Source organism: Aethalodelphis obliquidens, unplaced genomic scaffold (genome assembly GCF_003676395.1).
Source record: "Aethalodelphis obliquidens isolate GAN/ISIS:26980383/991018 unplaced genomic scaffold, ASM367639v1 scaffold69, whole genome shotgun sequence".
Classification (NCBI taxonomy): domain Eukaryota; kingdom Metazoa; phylum Chordata; class Mammalia; order Artiodactyla; family Delphinidae; genus Aethalodelphis; species Aethalodelphis obliquidens.
The window spans coordinates 1,160,127-1,175,052 of record NW_020838013.1 but is presented as its reverse complement, the minus strand read 5'-3'; the positions used below and the strand labels follow the sequence as shown (position 1 = coordinate 1,175,052).

Genomic DNA, 14,926 nt, shown 5'->3' with positions numbered 1-14,926 from the left:
GATTCCATGTCGTTCCTCTCCAGTCTCCCCACTTCAGTAAGTGTCAGCAGTGCCAACGTGTTGCTCCATCCCAAAGCTAGCAGTGTACTTGCTGGGAGAGCCAAGGCCGTGCTCTTGCTTTTGCTGACTGATGTTTAGTTACATTCTAGAGGAAGAGGAGGAGGCAGAATGAGAGCCAACAAACAAGGTTATTTGAAATAGCAGAGTGGTTCTCAACCAGGGGTGATTTTGCCCCCTGGGGAACATTAAAAAATGTCTGGAGACCCTTCTGGTTGTCACAGTTTTTTGTGGGGGGTGGTGGGTAGGCTATACTACTATCTAGTGGGTAGAGGCCAAGGATGCTGCTAAACACCCTACAATTAATAGGACAGCTCCCCAACTCCCCAAACACAATGTCAATAGTGCCGAGTTTTCAGGCACCCTGAGATAAATGCCGGAAAGAATAGGAGTCGGGCTTCCCTGGTGGCGCAGTGGTTTAAGAATCCTGCCAATGCAGGGGACACGGGTTCAAGTCCTGGTCCGGGATGCCACGGAGCAAGTAAGCCCGTGAGCCTAGAGCTCGTGCTCTGCAACGAGAAGCCACCACAATGAGAAGCCCGAGCACGGCAACGGCAACGAAAAGTAGCCCCTGCTCGCCGCAACTAGAGAAAGCCCATGCGCCGAAACGAAGACCCAACGCAGCCAAAAAAAAAAAGCTTGATCCCTGGTTGGGGAGCTATAATCTCACATGCCTCGCGGCCAAAAAACCAAAACATAAAACAAGCAATATTGTAACAAATTCAATAAAAACTTAAAAAAATGGTCCACATGGGCTTCCCATGGTGGCGCAGTGGTTGAGAGTCCGCCTGCTGATGTAGGGGACACGGGTTCGTACCCCGGTCCGGGAAGATCCCACATGCCGTGGAGCGGCTGGGCCCGTGAGCCATGGCCGCTGGGCCTGCGCGTCCGGAGCCTGTGCTCCGCAACGGGAGAGGCCACAACAGTGAGAGGCCCGCATAATGCAAAAAAAAAGAAAAGATACTGATGCTAAAGTAATAAAAAAATAAAAAATGAAAAATGGTCCACGTCAAAAAATCTTTCTTTTTAAAATTTATTTATTTTTGGCTGCGTTGGGTTTTAATTGCTGCGTGTGGGCCTTCTCTAGTTGCGGCGAGCGGGGGCTACTCTTCATTGTGGTGCGTGGGCTCCTCATGCAGTGGCTTCTCGTTGTGGAGCACGGGCTCTAGGCACGCGGGCTTCAGTAGTTGTGGCATGCGGGCTCAGTAGTTGTGTCTCGGGCTCTAGAGCTCAGGCTCAGTAGTTGTGGCTCATGGGCTTAGTTGCTCCGTGGCGTGTGGGATCTTCCCAGACCAGGGCTCGAACCTGTGTCCCCTGCATTGGCAGGCGGATTCTTAACCACTGCGCCACCAGGGAAGTCCACGTCAAAAAAATCTTAAAAAAAAAAATTACATCACCTAACCTACCGTGCCTCAGTTTCTCCATCTGTAAAAGAGGGAAGATTATAGTACTACTTATTCAATTAATGTTGTTAATACATATAAAGCACCTGGAATCGTGCATGGAACCATAGACTAGTCAGGCTGGGAATCAGTCATCACCAGGTGACGGATGGGAGGGAAAGCCAGGGCACTGGATAAGATCATTTCAGCAGAGAGTGTAAATAGGAGCAGACATTTTGAATTCCTAGGAGCCAGGGAGCTACTACAAATCAGCAAAAAGGGTAGGGTTGGTCATCAAGAGGTCAGCTGGGCCCTCTTTTCTGGCCCGACTCCAACCCAGAGTTGCCACATGGGGATGTAGGCCCAGAGGAGCCAGTCTTAAGTCCGGGAGCCGAGGCTATCTCTCTGTGGGCCTGCCTACAGGGCCTTCCAGGACCTCCAGTTGATGTGGCCTCTTTTTAGGTGTTTGGATGCCTTCAGACAGGTCCTCCTATCTTTTTGGGGCTGTGGTTGTTAACTTGTAGATTAGTGAACAGGCTTTAGGGAGCTCTAAGAATCTCCTCGGAAATTGTATGCAAAATTGTATAAGGCAACTATGCATTTATTTGGGAAAAGCTTCAATAGATTCTCAGAAGGGTTGGGTGATACAATAAAAATTAAACACCTCTTCAGACTGACTAAGCATTTCCTCAACCTGCTTCATATTATGTTGGTTTTTAAGTTTATAACATCTTCCTCTCAAAAGCACCAAAAAAAAGTCTAAAATTGTTCAATTAATTTATAAATATGGGGGACTTCCCTGGCGGTCCAGTGGTTAAGACTACGAGCTTCCACTGTAGGTGCAGCCAAAAAAAAAAAGTTAAAAGGGGGTTGTAAATTGGGGAGAGTTGTTGTTATAAACCTTTGAACACTACTTGACAATTTATACCATTTTCATAAAATAAAACATTAACTTACAAAATTTAAATGCACCCACATGGAAAGAATATTCCCTTGGCCTTGCTTTGCTTGTTATCAAAGCCAGTGACTCTTTGTGACTTCTTCCACTTCTCTCCATCTCTGCCACCACAGCCACCCCAACCACACCCCCTAAGCCACTTTCATCTCTCGCCTGGAGGATCACAGGAGCCTTCTCTCACTTTTCCCCAGTAAACCTTAAACATCATGAAGGCAAGGTCCATGTCTGATTTTGCTCATCATTGTAGGGTATCTGCTCAAAAAGCATAAACAAATGGACAAATGGCCTCCCCGTGAATAAATAGATCTCCAAGTTCCTGTGGAGTTCTCACTATCAGCCTCCTGTACCCACGCAGCAAGAGGCGGAGTCACGTTAGAAGAGAGTGACAGAGCTCTCCCCACTTGCCTTTGCTTCAGAGGAGGACCTGACAGCTGAGACCCGACAGGGAAAAGCCCGCCAAGAGATCTGTGCACTCAGGATGCTTGGCTGCAGCCTGCCTGGACAGACTGAAGCCTGCTCCACCAGGGGGCTGTGGCCTGCCCCAGGTTGGGTCTTGCAGAGTTTAGAGAAGGTTAGAATTGAAAGAAACTGAATTTTGCTTTTGCTTTTGCTTCTGTATTAGTTGTTTGTTTGTTTGTTTTGTTTTTTATTGCTTGGTGGCTTAAAACAAAAAAATATATTATCTTACAGTTTTGGAGGTCAGAAGTCCTAAATGGGTCTCAATGGGCTAAAATCAAGGTGTGTTAACAGGGCTGCATTTCTTTCTAGAGGCTCCTGCCTTTTCTAGCTTCTAGAGGCCACCTCCATTCCTTGACTGATGACTCCCTTCCATCTTCAAAGCCAGTGACGGCTCATCAGATCATCACTCTGACACTGAGTCTCCTGTCTCCCTCTGTGATCTTTGTGATTATGTACATGGAGCCCACCAGATAATCCAGAATGATCTCTCCTCAAAACGCTTAATTTAATCATATCTGCAAAGTACACTTTGCCTGCCATGTAAGGTAACATAATGAGAGATTCTACGAATTAGGATATGGGCATGTAGGGGCATTATTCTGCCTACCACATCTCCTTAATTTGGCCCCTCCCTGGAGATTCTGGATTTATTTTGGGAGCTTGTAGAAACTGCTTCTGTTTATTCACAGGGACACATTGTAAGAAACCATATTCTCTAAAATCATAGATTATCAGACTTTGCTAGTTGAAATCATTATCAGTGAGAATAGAACATCCCAATCTTGCCTGAAGGATCTCAGCCAGGCCGGTCACTTTGACACACAAACAGCTGTAGAGCTCAGTTAAGGGGGTTTCGAACAGAACGTTCCGCGTTCAGATTAACACAGTGTCCAAGCAAACAGGACTTCAAGTCCCGTTCTCAGCCAGAGTCTGACATTAATCCCTTTTATACAGTTGGGCTATGCTGTGAGCCTCTAAAGTACCGCTTCTTTTAGATTTGACCTACATTGCCTCACCCCTACTCCCACCGCAGGTTCCTGGGTTTATGAATCAGGCAGCTCCGAAACGTCTTTCTCAGGCCATCTTTTCTCCGCTGTGGGGCCGACGGTGGGTGATGGATGGTACAAAGGGCAAGATATAAGTGGGGTGGGGATGGATGTTACAAGCCGAGGAGGCGGGAGGGGCAGAAGGGAGCCGGGAGCCCCAGGATGAAAGGGGAACACAGGCTATAAGCCAACTTCCACTGTCACCTCTGGGCCGAGAGCAGCATGTCCTCAGTTCTCACAACCACCGCTTAAATGCAGGTTATTAATTCCTCCATTTAAAAGAGAAGACGGGAGCCTAAGCAACATGCCTCGAGTCACCAAATCAGGAACTGGCAAGCATGGATTCCAACTCGGTTCTTTGAACTCCGAAGTCTGTGCTCGGGAACCGCGGCCTTTCCAAGTAAATGTCGGGGAGAAGGGCCCCGCCCTGCATCTTCTTCCACAGACTAACGAACACCACCGCCCTGCCGCCCCCAGGGAGCGCCTAAAAGCCTTAAGGCTGGAGACGGACGCCACAGTCTCTGAGCAAAGGTACGACGCGGCCATTGATATCACGTCTAGTTATGTGGACCAATCCCCAGAAAGTGAAAGAGCAGAGGGGCGGGTTTATGCAAAACACACAGAGCTTGAGCAGGAAGGCGAAGCAGTAAAAACCTTGTTTAAGGTCTATTTCCAAAAATTTAGTTATCGTTATGAAGCAAAAATAATGAAGAATTGGTTTTAAGCAAGATTACACATTAAGGAAAGTCTAATGATTAGGCCATAAAAGTCACCACAACCGTAAAAGCTACAGCAAGAGTAACGCTGGCCGGCAGTGAAACTCACCAGTATCGCTTCTCGGCCTTTTGGCTAAGATCAAGTGTAGTATCTGTTCTTATCAGTTTAATATCTGATACGTCCTCTATCCGAGGACAATATATTAAATGGATTTTTGGAATTAGGAGATGGAATAGGAGCTTGCTCCGTCCACTCCACGCATCGACCTGGTATTGCAGTACTTCCAGGAACGGTGCACTCCCCTTCGGGGGAAACTTTTGGTTGTCAAAAAAGAGAACATAACAATTCAAGTATTTTGCTGTTCAGAATACAGGAAAACTTTCCCATGAAGGTTAAAGTTTTCTCATTTACTTGTTTTATCTAGTTGTTAAAGGATCTATTTGCAAGTGGAAGTTTATGATTCGTATAGTTCTGTATTCAATAACACATACGCCTTTTTTAAGCTTGGGTCATGCACTATTTTCCGTATGTCCGTTAGCTGCTGTGCAAAACATAAAATTGGTGATACTGTTTGAAGTCCCTTCGGCAAAAACTCTAAGTTCTCCGAAAAATACGAGAAAACCAACAAAATGTGCATAGTTACAAGAATTCTGAGCTGCTTGTTTTTTTTTTTTTTTCTTCTGAGAACTCGTAAGTGTTCACGAGAGATTCTGTTTCGCGTGCCATGAAGTGTATCGCAGGAAACCCGTGTAGTCCCACCATAATGAGACAACTGCGATTATTCTTTAAACTGTTTTCGGTGCTTCCGCTATTGCAGTAGTATAAATCTACCGCCGCTGACGCGGGTTTGAGTCTTAATCCGCGCAGATCTCCCCACAAAGATTTCGTTTTAACGCCGCAACTGTTGAATCGCGTCGCCTGTAGTTCGTACTCCATAGCAAGAGCAACTACGGCGATGAGAAGGCCGCACACCACCTTCACAACAAAGAATAATTCTCGCTCGCCGTCCGCGTACAAGAGTGGAGATGCAACGCAATCAAAAATAAAGGAAGTTTTTAAAAAAGCCATCAGAAAGAATAGTAAGTACTCCAGTAAATTCCGTACAAAATGGAGGAATCCGAGCACCGACTTTTGGTCTGGATTGAACTAGATTGAGAGTGTTCTTTTCTCGGTAATGCAAAGCCAAGCGCAAGGATGAAGTGTTACTCTCCGCACTCCTACCGCCAGTTCTCTACCGGAGTCGAAAATAAAGATTGCTTTTCTCTTCAGGAGTCAAATCTGCCGGGCCACAGTGGGGTGCTTTATTCTTACCGACGTAGTTTAAAACAGCAAAATTTCTGAAAGGCTTTGATTTCAGGAAACAACACTTCTCCGTACGTCACTCCAGAAAGGGAGTCGTTGTTATTTTGTAAGTTGCATTTTATTCCGAGAAGAAGTGTTGTTAATTCTGCAGTTTTTTCACTGTGAGTTGATTTTTACGATCACCAAACCTCAACGTGAGGGAGAGCAATGCCCTACCTTACTTTTCCAAAAGGATATACATATACGTAAGAGTGTCTCTTCGTTTTCCCAAACACTATTCGTGTTGTGTTTTCCTTCTTTAATTATTTTTCTTTTACGCTGCTTTGGGTTTTCATTGCTGCACGCAGGTTTTTTTATCCGTTGCTGCGAGCGGCAACTACTCTTCGTTGTGGTGCGGGGCCTTCGCATTGCGCAGGTTTCTTTTGTTGCTGAGCACGGGCTTCAGGCGGCGGTCTTCAGTAGTGGTGGCACGCGGACTCTAGAGCGCAGACTCAATAGTTGCGGCACACGAGCTTAGTTGCTCCATAGCCGGTAGGAATTTTCCCGGCGTAGGGTTCAAACCTGTGTCCCTGCATTGACAGGCGGTTGTTTGATTACTGCGCCACCACAGAAGTCCCCTCTTTGTCTTTTCATACTCGAAGTTGAAGCCCTCCGCTTCACTAGCGTTTCAATCATTTCTGAAATGGTCTCTTACCTTGTCTGGTACAGGAAATATTACATGATGCTTTGGGGTACGGAAACGGACTACGGATGCCTAGACCCGGCATCGCGGTTCAGTTAGGATACGCTTCACTCGAAGTGTAAAATGGTCAAGTTACTGTTCAGATCTCCACAAGAAACATCTCCAGGTTTCTGGAGATGTAAAAGCGAAAGCAACTGGCGCGCAAAGGGATTTTTTGTTTTTTTAACTGTTGCGGTTTAACTCCCGGAAACCGCATTCCACTGGGTCGGACTCCGCGCGCGCTGGTGACGCAGCTGCTGCGCCGGAAGTGCGAGGCGTAGGTTCCGGGACTCAGCTATGGCTGCTGCGGCAGCACGGTGGAATCATGTGTGGGTCGGCACCGACACCGGCATCCTGAAAGGTGGGGGGCGGGGGCGGGAACCAGGGGCGGGGGTCGCCGTTTGGGGACATTGGCGCGACTAACGTCCGTGTTCCACAGGCGTGAATCTTCAGCGCAAACAAGCGGCCAACTTCACGCCGTCGGGACAGCCGCGGCGCGAGGAGGCGGTGAGCGCCCTGTGTTGGGGCGCGGGCGGCGAGACTCAGGTGCGCAGCCGCTGGCAGGCGGAGCGAGGGGCCTGGGGCACGGCCGCCTCCCTCTTCTCGCCATTCTGCCCTCCTCTGCTCGCAGATCCTGGTGGGCTGTGCGGATGGGACAGTGAAGCACTTCAGCACCGAGGAGGGCAGGTTCCAGGGTCAGAGGCACTGCTCCGGAGGGGAGGGCATATTCCGAGGCCTCGCCCAAGTCGACGGGTAAGACCGAGCCCCTTGCTGAAACGCTCAGGTCGTAGGGAGAGCTTTGAGGTTCCCGTAGGACGGCCGAATAATGGCGATCAACCTTGAGGTGACACGGGCCGGGTCTGCGTGACAGGGGCCTTTGTCCTGCCGAAGTTCATTCATTCCTATAACAGACATTAACTGAACACCTACTGGGTTGTATATAGGCATTGGGCGAAATGCAAGGGCTTCAGGTCAACCAGACACAGTACCTGCCTTCATACAGTTTGCAGCCTCCAGGGTTTTTCTTTTGGCTCCATAATCTTTTGGATGACCCTGAGCCCGTCATTTAATAGTTTCGAGTGTTTTTCAGTGGGGGCTAACAACCACCAACAAGGTCGTGAAGCTCCCAAAGTAGAAGATAGGAAAGTGCTAGGTTGCAGGCCTAGCTTCCTTCCGAAGATGAAGAGAGAGGCTGTCAGCAGACTGTGTAGGTTTGGTGATGTTAATTCTGACAGGTGAGGTGGAGAAGGCTTTGTGGGGGTGAGAAGTTGGAACTGGCCCTTGAAGCATGGGTAGAATTTTGAAATGTGGAGAAAGGAATAAGGGCATTCTAGAAAGAAGCTCCTGCCTGAGCAGAGGCCAAGGATTGGTGTTAGGCTACAGGGTACATCACAAGGACGATAAATAGCATTTGAAGGTTGAAGCCGAGGCAACGTTTTTCCTTTTTATTTTTTTTCCTATTATTTGTGAGAAAGCATTTTAATATGAGATAGGCAAGGTAGGTTGGGACTAAAGGTAAAGGGCTTTAAGTGCCAGGCCGAGAGATCTGCACTTCTGTAGGTGGTGGGGAGTTACTGGTTTTTGAGCAGGAAATGCTGCGGTCAGAGCTATGAGCTTGCAGGAATGTGGAGGATGGATTGGAGAGAAAGCAGTTGGGAGACTTGCCACAGCCCAGGCAAGCCTAGACCCTGAACCGAGTTGGGAAGGGTGGGCAGATATGAGAAAGAGTATAAGCTTGAACTGTACCGATACTGGGGAGAGACTTGCTTGGGCTTCATGGGACGCATACTTTGAGGGAGAGATTGGAACCCCGAACAGGGAACTTGAGAGAAGAAGCTGGTGTTTGGTTTTGGCCGAACACTAAATCCAGAACAGTCCCATTTCAATCCTTTCAGAGCTACTGATCCTGACCTCTGGTGACTGACTCAAGGTTCAGAAAGACTAGCAGGGCCAGGTGCTCCAGACGTAGCTGTGGAATAGCAAAGGCTGTCTGTTTTGGAGTATCAGACTTGATTTCCAGCTCTGGTGCTGACATTTATAGCTGAGTGGCAAATCTTTTAATTTCTCAGAGCTTCAGCTTCCTCACTTATGAGACTGGTAAATCCTTACCTTGTTGAGGAAATTAAGTAAGAGCCATCAAGCCCTGCCCAGACCCGAGTAACCTAGAGGCTTCCTTAGGAGCAGGACTGGTATGGGACCTCCCTGGTGGCACAGTGGATAGGACTTGATGCTCACAGGACGTTCAGGCCTGTGTGCAGGAGGCCGGGGTTCAATCCCTGATTGGGGAGCTAGATCCCACGTGCATGCCTCAACTGGCAGTTCACATGCCTCAACTAAGGAGCCTGCGAACTGCAACTAAGGACCCCGCCTGCTGCAACTAAGACCCGGGGCAACCAAATAAATAAATACTTTTTAAAAAAGGAACAGGGCTGGTAGGAGGGAGTCTAGTTCCTATGAATTTGGGCGTGGGTCGACTGGGGCCAGAGAACAGCCCTACTCCTTTTTTTAACCCTGACTCTATCCTCCCTTTGCCGGCAGCGCCCTCATCACATGTGTGGATTCTGGGATTCTTCGAGTCTGGCATGACAATGACAAGGAGGCATCCTCTGACCCTGTGAGGCTCCCCTGGCCTGATGCTGATGGTTGGGGGAGGTGGGGCCCAGGGTAGGAGCCAGATGAAGGCTTTGCGGGAGGGAGGAAGAGTAAGGATCTGGAACCGACTCTCATCTCCCCTCTCATCTTCCATTCTTTTCAGCTCTTGGAACTAAGGGTGGGCCCTGGGGTGTGTAGGATGCGCCAAGACCCAGCGCGCCCCCACATGGTTGCCACAGGTGGGAAGGAGAATGCTCTGAAGGTGTGGGACCTGCAGGGCTCTGAGGAGCCTGTGTTCAGGGCCAAGAACGTGAGTGATGGGGGGTGGGGAGGAGATGGGGGCCAGGGAGGGGCTGGTTCCGAGGTCCAGGGAGTCTGAGGCCACTATGTCAGAGACCAGCTGGGCTTTAGGGGACAATGGTAGAAGGCAGGAGGAAGGGGCACACTGAGCCCTCCACAGCCCTGTCCCCCATCTACCCACCCTACCAGGTACGGAATGATTGGCTCGACCTGCGGGTTCCCATCTGGGACCAGGACATACAGTTCCTCCCTGAGTCACAGAAGCTCGTCACCTGTACAGGGTACCACCAGGTGAGGCACCACCCCACCCCTATCTCTTTCTGGGCTTAAGCAGCCTCCTGGAGAAACAGCCTTGCTGTGCCGGCTCGGTCCCCACCATTCGGCACAGCCGCCCTGCTTGCCATCCTTCTTCCATCCCTGAGCTCCCAGAAGAGGGACGACTTCCCCCATCTGTTCCAGCCCAACGGCTGAGCCGGTGATCTTCTCTTACTACGTTCTAGGAAGGAGTTCCCTGAACTGTGATTCTTCCTTTTCCTCCCACCTGGAAGAGAAAAGAAGGGAGTGTCCCCTTCATAGTAGAATCACATGGTTCAGGTGTCATGAGAAGACGTGAGCTGGGTATCAAGAGAACTGAGTTCTGGTCCTGATGCAGTCTCTGATTTGCTTTCGGACCCAAGCCTGACCTTCTACTAACTGGCCTCAGCTCCTCAGCTTTACGGGAAAGGTCCACATGGGGATCTTTTCAGTGGGTCTCTCTCTCTCTCTTTCCTTTTTTGACTGCCCTGCGCTGCATGTGGGATCTTAATTCCCCGACCAGGGATCAAACCCGTGTCCCCTACAGTGGAAGCACAGAGTCCTAACCACTGACTGCCAGGGAATTCCCAGCTGGTCTTATGTGAAGTTCTAAGACCCAGGCAGGCCTGGGTGGCTGTATTTGCCCTGTTCCCTTTGCTCCTACATATTGAAGTCTGCTATTGGTGAGACACCTCTGCTCAGAACACATATGAGGGCTTCCCCTCTCTTCCCTGTTGAGACTTAACGTCTTTCTCTGCTTAAAATTCAGCAACTCTTGACAGTTGGACTGACTTGCTTTTCCATCCCAAGAGGGGAGTACGGGGGGATGGAATGCTCATGCATGCAGACCATGGGAATGCTGCCGCCTCCAGGCTGGAGGACCTCTCTCCTCAGCCCTGTATGTTCATGCTCCTTAGCAGCTGTCTCTCCTCTACTCCGCAACACACAGAGAAGAGGAGTGCATTTCAAATGAGAGTTTCTCTGAAAGAGTGGGTTGTAAACAAAGCAGTGTATGAGGAGGGGATGAAGATGTGGAGGAGCCGGAGGGCATCTGTGGAGTGCGGGTACTGTTGGTGATGCTTCAGCCTTCCTCCAGGTCCGCGTCTATGATCCAGCCTCCCCCCAGCGCAGGCCGGTCCTCGAGGCCACCTACGGAGAGTACCCACTGACAGCCATGACCCTCACTCCTGGGGGCAAGTGAGTGTTTAGAGGGCAAAGTGGGGCTTGGGAAGGACTCCAGGGGGCCCCTGCTGACCCCATGTGCCTCTGATCTCCTCAGTTCGGTGATTGTGGGGAACACTCATGGGCAGCTGGCAGAAATTGACCTTCGGCAGGGTGAGTGGACTAGGGAGCCTTGCGGGAGGGGAAGGGGTGGGGAGGAAGGGCAGGATTCCCTCTGACGGGGTGCAGTGGAGCTGTTGAGCCCTCTTTCAGGTGCCAGATTGCCCGGGTTCAAATCCTGGTTCTGCCATAAGCTGTGTGACCTTAGACAAATTACTTTGTCAATTCCGTGCCTTAGTTCCTTCACGTGAAAAATGCAGATATTAATGGTAATTGCCATCTCAGCGTTATGTTAAACGAGGATTAAATGTTGAAACATGAAGTGATATGAACAGTAAACAATAAATGGTTGTTGGCTGGCCAGCTAGCACTGATTCCTACCGCCTTCTCTAGGGCGCCTACTGGTCTGTCTGAAGGGGCTGGCGGGCAGCGTCCGAGGGTTGCAGTGCCACCCTTCAAAGCCTCTTCTAGCCTCCTGTGGCTTGGACAGAGTCTTGAGGGTACACAGGATCCGGAATCCACGGGGCCTGGACCATAAGGTGAGAGCCTGCTGCCTCCTGTTCCCCGGATTCATGTTTCTATTTCTGCAGGCTTGGCCCGTTAAGGTCCCTCATCTTTTGCAGGTTTACCTCAAATCTCAACTGAACTGTCTCCTGCTGTCAGGCAGGGATAACTGGGAGGTAAGCAGTTGGGTCTGGGAATGTGGGCGCTGAGGGCACAGGTGTGAGGACTTCCCTGTGAAGAGGAAAGGGAAGCAGCTGGAACTCAGACCTGGGACTGTCCATCCATCTGCCAAGTGTAGTCCTAAAAGAGTTACTGCCAAGGGTGAGATAGGCACATGGATGGACATGGTTTCCAGGAGCAGGAAATAAAAGGGGTGGTGCCTGGAGGAATTATTCCCCTTCCCTGTGGGTCTGACTCCTAAGCTCTTCTCCCACTCACCAGGATGAACCCCACGAGCCTCAAGAGCCCAACAAGGTGCCCTCAGAAGACACAGAGACAGATGAACTCTGGGCTTCCTTGGAGGCAGCTGCCAAGCGGAAACTCCCCGGTTTGGAGCAGTCCCAAGGCGCCCTCCAAACCAGACAGAGAAAGAAGAAGAGGCCTGGGTCCACCAGCTCCTGAAGAGCTTGTGCTCAGTTGTAAATAAACAGCTTAATACGTACCACGACCCTGAGCCTTTTGTGTTGGCAGAAAGGAAAGAGTGGCGGCTGCTCCCTGAGCTGGGGTGATGGGGGGTATCTGCTGTCACAAAAGCAGGGCCGGGAGTCGGCGGGCTGGCGTGGGTGGAACCGAGTGCGGGGCCCGCGCGTGGGGCCATGGGCTGCTGCCAAGGCAAGGACTTTCAGACTTCGGGCGAGCAGGCCAAGGAGGCCGGGCCACAGGAAGTTCAGGAAGGTGGGACCGGAGACACACAAGGGTGCTCAGGGAGCCGGGAGTGCGGGATGGACCACCCGGAGGTTGGACTGGGGAGGATAGAGCTCAGCGGCCTCGCATCCTCGCAGGCAAAGAAGGGGTCGATGCAGACGGCGGAAAATCGGAATCTCAGGTCGCACGAAAGGCTTCTGATCACTGTGCTGTGGCGGCGGCTCTCCCCGTTCAGCCATCGGGGCTCGTCGCGGTCAAACAAGAGGCAATCAGTCCAAAATCCAAAGCAGGCGTGTACGTTCCAGGAGTGCAACCGGGAGGGGATCCAGGAGGAGCCGGAGAAGGGGTGACCCCAGCCCTGTTCTCAGTCCGCCCCAGCCTCCCTCCAGAGAATAAAGTTTCTAACTTGTACCTGCCTGAGAGCTTGTGCCTCCAAGGCTCGCTTTGCGCACACAGGGCGCGGGCACCACCAGGGCTGCGGGCTCTTTAAGGCTCCTCCCCCGAGGCTGGCCCATTCCCTTGGGCCCCAGGCTCCCGTTCCTTGGGGGCGGGGCCACGGTTGCGGCCTAGCCAATGGGAGAGCGGAGTTGCATTAGCGTTTGGGTGGAGGGGCGCGTCTCTCGGGTCGCCGGGCTTGAAAAGGCGTGGCACCGCCCGCTCGTCACCGGGGGTGGGGTTACGTGTGGGTGACGTGGCGGCTTCTAGTCTTTGGTCGGGTTTCGGCGGCTTCGGTTCCCGGGGTGAAGGCGGTGACGACCCGGGAGATTGTGGCAGTGGCGGCGGCGGCGGCGCCAGGCGGCAGAGAGGAGGTAGGACACGCTCTAAGAGGGGTCTGACCGCAGTGTCTGCTCTGGGCAGCTCTTTCCGGGGATGGCGCGGGCTGGGGGGAAGGGAACCAGAGGCAAGCGGGCAAGTCCTGCCGGCACGGCTCGAAGTGAGCGAATACGTTGCCGTCCAATCAGGAAAGCCCCTGTTGAGAAAGACGTCGGCCTTAGCTAATCAGTGGTTGCAGTCCTCCAGACGGTGGGACTTAGGCGAGGCGAGGGTGGTACTTCCTGCTTCAAATAAACACCTAGAGATTTCCCCCGTCCGCCCACCGAAGTGTGTCCCTCTCAGGAGGTCCGTCACCGTTTCTCCCTGACGAGTCGGAGGAACCCGTGGATACGAGAGGGCCCACTTAGGGCCTAGGGCAGTTGCACGGGCCGGACTGGAGCTTCGGAGCCACAGGACCTGGCTCTGGCCCTGCCTCTCCTTCAGGGCCCCGGCCCGCGCTCTGGCCGCCAGAACCAAGTTGGAAGAAGAGTCTGAGGAGCCGGACGGCTTGGGCCAGAGAAGAAGCGGGGTCCTGCCCGCTGCGGGTCGGCCCCAGGATCTGCGGGTGGCTTCGGGCGCGAAAGTCCGTGCCAAGTGCAAAGGGGCCCCGAGGATCTGCTGGTTGGGGGGGATTTGTGGGGAAGGAGACTGCCTGGGGAATGACACTCTCCCCTCCACCACAGTCCAAGGTTATGCGTCTCAATGATCCCGCGGAAACGCTACGGGTCTAAGAACACGGATCAGGGTGTCTACCTGGGTCTCTCAAAGACACAGGTCCTGTCCCCTGCAACTGCTGGCAGTAGCAGCAGCGACATCGCCCCTCTGCCCCCCCCAGTGGCCCTGGTCCCTCCCCTTCCCGACACCATGTCCTGCCGGGATCGGACCCAGGAGTTCCTGTCTGCCTGCAAGTCCCTGCAGAGCCGTCAGGTAAGGACCTGGAGTGGGAAAGGCAAGAGTGACTCATACTCAGACCTAGGAGAGGCGGTGCTCCAGCACCGATGGTTGAAGTAATTCTTGGGGGAGCCCGATGGAGAACTGGTCCAGCTTGGAGAGGGTGGTAGGATCTACCAAGCAACAGAGAAGAGGTGGGCTAGCTAATCTAGAGGTAAGGATCGAGGCTTTTTTTTTTTTTTTAAATCAGGAATTTCCTGAGCGTAGGGTTGCTATTCTGGAAGGAATATCTCAGCGCGAGAGGTGGCTGCAAGTATATTTGGTTTGGATAAGGAACAGGTTCTCGAGAGAGCTTTTAGCTCAGAGACAAGCACTTTGAATTCTAGTTCCAGTATAATTTTACCACGTTTGCTCTGTGACAACACAGAAGTTAATCTAGTTGGATCTCAGGTTTTGTATCTGTAAAATGAAGGAAGGTTTCTAAGTAAGTAGTTTTAATCAAAACCACTTTGGAGTGCTTTTTTAAAAATTAGATTTGTCTTGGTCCAGACTTTCTGAATCCAAGTGGAACCTGAATAAATGTAATTTAAAATATTTTTACTGGTCAGCTCTTGTTAGCTTCTCTTCTGTACAATCTCCAAGAGTTTTACATTTATTCTTTCTGATTCCCGGATTGGAGGAATAGAATGGTAATACTAGTTACCATTTATTTAGTGCTTAGAATGGACCTGGTATTTGGCTAAAA

General features: G+C 51.3%; 3 protein-coding genes and 1 non-coding gene across 9 annotated transcripts in view; all 4 read left to right on the top strand.

Annotated features, from left to right (window-relative positions):
- Window positions 1-4,730: 4,730 nt before the first annotated feature.
- Window positions 4,731-12,277, top strand: WDR74 (WD repeat domain 74). 3 transcript variants are annotated; one of them, XM_027090019.1, is made up of 11 exons: window positions 4,731-5,698; window positions 7,082-7,188; window positions 7,274-7,395; window positions 9,181-9,256; window positions 9,398-9,544; window positions 9,724-9,825; window positions 10,925-11,025; window positions 11,108-11,163; window positions 11,503-11,648; window positions 11,733-11,789; window positions 12,055-12,274. In XM_027090019.1, the coding sequence occupies exons 1-11, from the start codon at window positions 5,575-5,577 to the stop codon at window positions 12,232-12,234; spliced, it is 1,218 nt and encodes a 405-aa protein (XP_026945820.1). In that variant the 5' UTR covers window positions 4,731-5,574; the 3' UTR covers window positions 12,235-12,274. The 3 variants fall into 3 exon arrangements, with proteins under 3 accessions (XP_026945820.1, XP_026945822.1, XP_026945823.1); XM_027090021.1 differs by lacking the exon at window positions 4,731-5,698 and adding an exon at window positions 6,857-7,003 and having other exon boundaries at window positions 12,055-12,277; XM_027090022.1 differs by lacking the exon at window positions 4,731-5,698 and adding an exon at window positions 6,953-6,971.
- Window positions 4,732-4,922, top strand: LOC113611619 (U2 spliceosomal RNA). The gene has a single exon (XR_003429521.1). It is a non-coding gene; the product is annotated as a U2 spliceosomal RNA (small nuclear RNA).
- Window positions 12,278-12,428: 151 nt separating the features above from the next.
- On the top strand, window positions 12,429-12,827 carry TEX54 (testis expressed 54). Its single transcript, XM_027089877.1, has one exon. The coding sequence runs from the start codon at window positions 12,429-12,431 to the stop codon at window positions 12,825-12,827; it is 399 nt and encodes a 132-aa protein (XP_026945678.1).
- A 318-nt stretch (window positions 12,828-13,145) lies between these two features.
- Window positions 13,146-14,926, top strand: part of STX5 (syntaxin 5) — a 28,533-nt gene continuing 26,752 nt past the window's right edge. For 2 of the 4 annotated variants that reach the window (XM_027090023.1, XM_027090025.1), the window contains exons 1-2: window positions 13,146-13,286; window positions 13,974-14,217. In XM_027090023.1, coding sequence (XP_026945824.1) covers window positions 13,993-14,217 — 225 coding nt within the window. In that variant the 5' untranslated portion in view covers window positions 13,146-13,286; window positions 13,974-13,992. The other 2 variants (XM_027090026.1, XM_027090024.1) reach the window with 2 other exon arrangements.

What these genes read in the sequence shown, in the direction of transcription:
- WDR74 (XM_027090019.1), top strand. Translation starts at nt 5,575, where the DNA reads ATGAGAAGGCCGCACACCACCTTCACAACAAAGAATAATTCTCGCTCG. An exon ending in AAAAGCCATCAGAAAGAATA is followed by an intron (nt 5,699 to 7,081) that starts GTAAGTACTCCA and finishes CGTGTTCCACAG; the next exon opens with GCGTGAATCTTCAGCGCAAA. An exon ending in CAGGCAGGGATAACTGGGAG is followed by an intron (nt 11,790 to 12,054) that starts GTAAGCAGTTGG and finishes CCCACTCACCAG; the next exon opens with GATGAACCCCACGAGCCTCA.
- TEX54 (XM_027089877.1), top strand. Translation starts at nt 12,429, where the DNA reads ATGGGCTGCTGCCAAGGCAAGGACTTTCAGACTTCGGGCGAGCAGGCC.